Genomic DNA, 6,317 nt, shown 5'->3' with positions numbered 1-6,317 from the left:
ACAGAATTTTCATTTCTGGGCAAACTATAAATTAAAAGTGTCTAAATACAGATGGGATCACTATATATCACAACATCAACAGATTACCACCTGACATCATCAATGAAGAAGGGCAAATACTTAAAACAGATGGGAATAATGTGTTTGTGAATAATGTGTTTTGACATTGGACAAGCTGTACAGGCTTTTGTTCACAACTGCATTTTATTGTAACAATCAAAAGAAATGAAGAATGATGAATTGTGTACACATCTTCCATGAGAAATGTTCAGCTTGTCATAACAACACTCACAGACATTAACCAAGAACTGTATCTCTTCGTGAATAGGCAGGCAAGTCAATTTATAAAAACAAAGCAGAACTACAACGAAAGAACAGCATTGTGACCTAACGTTTAATTTAGAATAACACTGATCAACCTTACACATGCCAGACAATCCGTTTGACAGACTGAGTCACTGCATCCTTCAAAATGTCCTCACGGTAAAGGTCGGTTCTGTTGCGGGACGGCCCGTGGAGCAGCTGTGACGTCACAGTGCCGAGATCCACCGCACGAATAAACCCCCGGTGTGAAGAGGTTACCGGGGCAACGCTCCAGCACGGCACAGCTGGTGTAACTAATCAGCATCCACTCTGAGTGAGCTGGACCGTTGCTATAGTAACCGCCTTCCTCCTAAACCGAAATGAAAGGGTGAAAAGAGCACCTCCCCCTCGATCTGCTGTTCACCCAGAGAGTTTTCCTTTATTTTCTCAACTGTATTGTATTGTTTCTGGTGAGACCCCCTTCGTGAAAACTATGGGACAACGTAGGAATGGACAGTTTGACATTTATAGCGAAAAATGAGTGAATTCAAATCACACCAAAACCCCACAGGACTGCGCACCACAGCCAAAAACACCACTGTTACATTTTTTTTCTTTGCTCTAAACATCTCCAAAACGGCAGTTAAATAATACTGAGAGAAAATAATGAAGTGCAAAAACGTGAGGAAGACAAACGTGAGGGACTTCAGGAAGCGTTGAAACACTGACCTGAAACCGAAATCATAACATGCATAGAAAAAAATAATCCAACTATTAAGTTCATTATAAAACAACATTTTAAAAACTTGTAATAAATCAGGCATTTGTGGAAGAGTTGACACTTTTGCAAAATGCAAATGTGGTTTGAATCCTGAACAATAAATAACTCATCGACTCTTCCTACAAGGAAAAACAACAAATCAACATGGCGACAGCACGTTTAACACTAAACCATACAGGCGGGAGTTTTGTGCTGTTCATTTCCAGAATGCAAAACAAATAAAAACATTAAAGTACGGAGGCAAATGACGGATAGTACTACCTCGCTAACAAAACGTTATCAGAACGTTCTGGCAAGGTTCTCTCGAAGTTATGAACAAACATTCTTCCAGTTACGCTGATAGCATGTTCATTCAAAGCTATATGGCTATCTTTAATAATGTTCTTAATCCTTAACACAAAAACGTTATTGATACATCACTCATGGAACGTTTTTCTGAAATCTTTTAGTTCCACATTTGTCTAAATGTTTTTAACCGTTACTACTTGCTAGTTTAAGAAGGCTCAGAGAACATTCAACAGTAACATTCCCATGATGTTTGTTTTCTTTTTTTTTTTAACTGGCCATTTTGAATGTTCAGAGAACAATAACTTAATACAAACATTCACAAAACGTTCTTAGAACATATATTTGTTAGCTGGGTAGTTCCTGTTCTTTGAACATAGATTACTTGGTTAGCCAGATAAGTTTCAGGACCACTTGGCCAAAAACAACAGTGTTTGTTTTTCAAAGTTTATATCACATTTATCAAGGCGTTAATAAATACAGTTATTTTGCATTTTAATCCAATTGCATGTTAAAATAAATCCTAATTTAGACAGTCTGACCAAATAACAAATAAGAAAAAGATGACATTATTTCCAGTTCATTCGTCACATGAGAAATGAAAGGTTGCATTGTATTATGGGATACAGTACACAGTACAGTATGCTCTGTTGCATAATGCACATTTTGCATGTAGCAGGTCATTCCATGCAAACAGAGACCCCACACTATGCACAGTATACATACTGAAGAATTATTAGTATGCTGTTCTGAACGTAGTCAGGTGAAATAACGCAACATATCCGGCATTCCAGTACCAATGCCAAGTCATCCTGAAACGTATTAATCTAAGAAAGATGCACTCAAAAACAGGACGCTAGAGTTAAAAGGATGGGTGTTAGGGGTGGATGAATGGACAGAAGTGTCGGCGGAAGTAGAGGTGTGCTTGTTGGGATGCAGTCCAGACGTCTGGACCGATCCCGGAGGAAAAGCCCAAGTTTCTTTAACCCCCATCCCACCCCCTCCTTTTTTCTCCGTAATGAGTAAATGATTTTATCCCAGGTTGGTAATGTTGGCCCTGCCACCTGGGGGCGCCACAATGCGCTGAGTGGTACGACGAGGAATGTTGTCGTCAATTTGAGCCCCTGTGAAATGATGAAAGAAAAAAAAAACAGTTGGCAAAACAGAGTGGACATTTGCTCTATATATTATAAAACTATTATGTGAAAAAGTATGCAAGAATAAAAAACTGATATAAACAATCAAGCAATTGAAATTAGCTATATGCTATATAGTATATCGCCACATATGAGTATACTGTAGTCATGCGGAAAAAAGTTGGACGTACTTATATATCCAACTTTATATTAGAAGCTTTGCGATAATATGGTTCAACAATCACGTAGCCGAGATTTGTATATATTGCTTTATGCGAGTATACTAATTAAGTTAATACTGTATAAATAAGACACTTTTTTATTCTAATTTGAATCACATTTTTTTTAATCAAAATTTATGTAAAAATTTCAAAATTTTTGGCAGAGTGATCAAACAATGAATTTGTATATATTGCTTTATGCGAGTATACTAATTAAGTTAATACTGTATAAATAAGACACTTTTTTATTCTAATTTGAATCACATTTTTTTAATCAAAATATATGTAAAAATGTCAAAATCTTTGGCAGAGTGATCAAACAATGAGCCAAAAAGGAAACTTTTTGTGATGGCTTCATTCATCACAGTGGAAATTGAAGGTCAAGTTGAGCACAGTGCATTGTGGGATACAGTGTGCTCTGGTTGTACTCTATATTGCATATCATTTTGCATCTTCTGAACTCAACTGAATCAACGCTGAATGGACACGAACTGAATAAAGGCACTACTGTCTTTTTAGAGCTGTTTTACAGCAGAATTAGAATGTCTCATATTTAAAGAAATCCGCATCATTGATTCTATTAATTACCACAATCTGCACTGTATAAAATGCTATACAAATAAAGGTGACTTGACTGTTGCACATTACAGAAAATGTGAATACTGTGCACAGCATATATTAGGGGTGTAACGGTACACGTACTGATATCGAAAATTTTAAGTTGGGGTCTTTCAGTTCGGTACGCAAGTGTACTGAACAAATACAGTGTTTTTTTAAACCACTGCACATGCAGAATTTAATTTATAAAACTCCTAGTTTTATAGTGTTTTCCCATCTGCTGTACCAAAAACATACCAAACCATGACTTCAAAATTATGTACCAAACCATCATTTCTGTGTACCATTACAACGCTAGTATATATATATATATATATATATATATAGCATACTGCCAAAATAGTATGGCAAATATATGCCATTCTGAAAAGTTCATTGGTAGCAAATGATATACGTTTGTTTCAAAAATAAGAATAGGGCATTTAGTTGTACACTCACCAGATAGACTGAATCCAGACTGATGCAGGTTGCGAACTGGTTGAGGAGTGTGTTTGACCGGAGAAGTCTTACTGGAGGTGACAGGGGTCATGACCTTTGGTGTCACAGTGGCCTCACACACCGGGCCGTCATACAGACCTCGGGGGACTCCACGCAGCTCAGCAAGCTGCTATGAAAGACGCCATGATTTGACAAATTTCACTTTAAACTGGGTTAGGTTTAAACTGCGAGTCTTTTGTTTGTATATGCATCTATGTATGTGTATATACCCTGCTGCGGGCCTTTATCCTCTTGTAGACGTAGTCTGGGAAGGGTTTACGGGTGATGTAGCGTCCAGAACCCTCAGTGGTGTGGAGGTTCCCGTCCTCCAGGACGATCTTGCCCTGGCTGATCACCACCAGAGGAGCTCCACGCACCTCAATCCCCTCAAAGATGTTGTACTCCACCGCCTGAGAATGACAGAACGAGGGAAGAGCTCTCATCTTTAACCACTACATTGCTTAAAAGTCTGTCTAGCTGAGATTTTGAGGCTCTCTACTTTCAAAACAATCTGTAGCACAGAGTAATTAAATAGTAAATAAACCTAAAACATTATGGAAAAAACAGATTCACTACTGATCAAAGGTTTGGGGTCGGGAAGATTTTAAAAATGTTTTGAAAAAAGCTCACCAAGGCTGCATTTATTTGATTAAAAATATAGTAAAAACAGTAATATTGTTAAATGTTATTATGATTTAAAATAAAAATAAAAAATTTGAATATATTTTAAAATGTAATTGATGCAAAGTGATGCAAAGCTGAATTTTCAGCATCATTACTCCAGTTTGCAGTGTAACATGATCCTTCAGAAATCAGTATAATATGCTGATTTGCTGCTCAAGAAACATTTCTGATTATTATCAATGTTGAAAACAGTTGTGCTGCTTCATATTTTTGTGGAAACTGTGATACTTTTTATAGTGGATTTTTTTTGTGAATAAAAAATTCAAAAGAACGGCATTTGTTTGAAACAGAGGTCTTTGGTAAGATTGCCTTTTTATGCATCCTTGCTGAATAAAAGTACTAATTTCTTTCAAATTAGTAGACTTCTGAATGATAATGTACATTAACATATCCCAGAGTTCACCGGCGCTCAGATAATTTACTCTTTCTATATTGACCGCATCTGTGTCTCCTTCCGGTCGAATTAAATCAGCACAGACCGCAGCATCAGCCTCACTGACAAACAGGAGCAGACAGAGCGAGTGAGTCAGCAGAATACCAAAACAGCTCAGAGCAGAGGATCATGGGAGTCAGAGCTGGTCCAGACCTAATGGTGTCACCCACATTACGATTCATTTAAAGTGCATTCAGCCTGTGATGCACTACTCTAACACTCAGACCCCAGAGCTTCCTTCTCAGCTAACAAACATTATTAAATCCAATCTTTTTCAAAGTGATTTAGTTATAAACAAACTCTTCTCACCAGGTGGTGGCTCTTAGCAGAGATGATTTTGGTGGTGTCGGGGTCCCAGAGCACCAGATCGGCATCAGAGCCCACAGCGATGCGACCCTTCCGTGGGTACAGGTTAAAGATCTTGGCAGCGTTGGTGCTCGTCACGGCCACAAACTGGTTTTCATCCATCTTACCTGTCACCTGTGAAGCAGAACATTCATCTTAAGGACAGGGTCAGAAACTTTTTGAGGGAATGATACAGTAACTTTTTTTAATTTGCAAAGTATTTTAGGTGAAAATGGTTCAATAAAATGTTGAAAGATTAATGGCAGAAGTATGGTTATTATTTATTGGAAGGTTAACTAAGGTTATTGGTAAGGATTAATGGACTAATCAGAAAATAATAAATAGATTCAATATAAAAAACAATCAATAGATTAAATGATCATCAAAATAATAATTTGCTACAGCCCTAAAACAGATTACTTCAATAAATACAATGAAAACCTTTGTAGTAATATTAATCATAATAACAACATGTATTATTTATTATCTATTTGAATTAAAGTAATAACTATTATAATAATAAATTATTTAAAAATATAATAATATAATTATAATAAACTATTATAATAACTATAATCAAAATAATGTGACATGGAGCATCTAATCAGATTGTACAGATGCAACTATTGATTAATAAATATCCATTTTGGCTACAATAAACTAATATAAACTAAGATAAACCCTTTAAAAGTAATAAAATTGATAAAATAATTTCATGTCTCATATGAAACTATTAATTTGATAAATAACATGTCATTAAACATTACTTCATATTTTTGGAATGTATAATAATAATAATAATAATTTATTGTTTGTAAAAATAAGTAACAATAATAATCAAAACAATGCATCATGGCTCATCTAATCAGATTTTACATATTAAACTATTGAATAATAAATACCCATTTGTGACCCTGGACCACAAAACCAGTCATAAGGGTCAATTTTTCGAAATTGAGATTTATACATCATCTGAAAGATGGCCGAGATACAACTATTTGAAAATCTGGAATCTGAGGGTGCAAAAAAAATCA

The 6,317-nt window shown here is 35.8% G+C and overlaps 1 protein-coding gene across 1 annotated transcript in view; it reads right to left on the bottom strand.

Annotated features, from left to right (window-relative positions):
• Positions 1-225: 225 nt before the first annotated feature.
• LOC107699616 (dihydropyrimidinase-related protein 2-like) overlaps positions 226-6,317 on the bottom strand; it is a 29,896-nt gene continuing 23,804 nt past the window's right edge. Inside the window, exons 11-14 of the mRNA XM_016500935.1 lie at positions 5,248-5,418; positions 4,052-4,231; positions 3,783-3,948; positions 226-2,493 (exon numbers count right to left, since the gene is read on the bottom strand). Coding sequence (XP_016356421.1) covers positions 2,402-2,493; positions 3,783-3,948; positions 4,052-4,231; positions 5,248-5,418 — 609 coding nt within the window. The 3' untranslated portion in view covers positions 226-2,401. The remainder of the gene's footprint in view (positions 2,494-3,782; positions 3,949-4,051; positions 4,232-5,247; positions 5,419-6,317) is intronic.

Source organism: Sinocyclocheilus anshuiensis, unplaced genomic scaffold (assembly GCF_001515605.1).
Source record: "Sinocyclocheilus anshuiensis isolate Anshui unplaced genomic scaffold, SAMN03320099.WGS_v1.1 scaffold714, whole genome shotgun sequence".
Classification (NCBI taxonomy): domain Eukaryota; kingdom Metazoa; phylum Chordata; class Actinopteri; order Cypriniformes; family Cyprinidae; genus Sinocyclocheilus; species Sinocyclocheilus anshuiensis.
The sequence above is the reverse complement of the archived record's forward strand: the minus strand, read 5'-3'. Positions and strand labels throughout refer to the sequence as shown.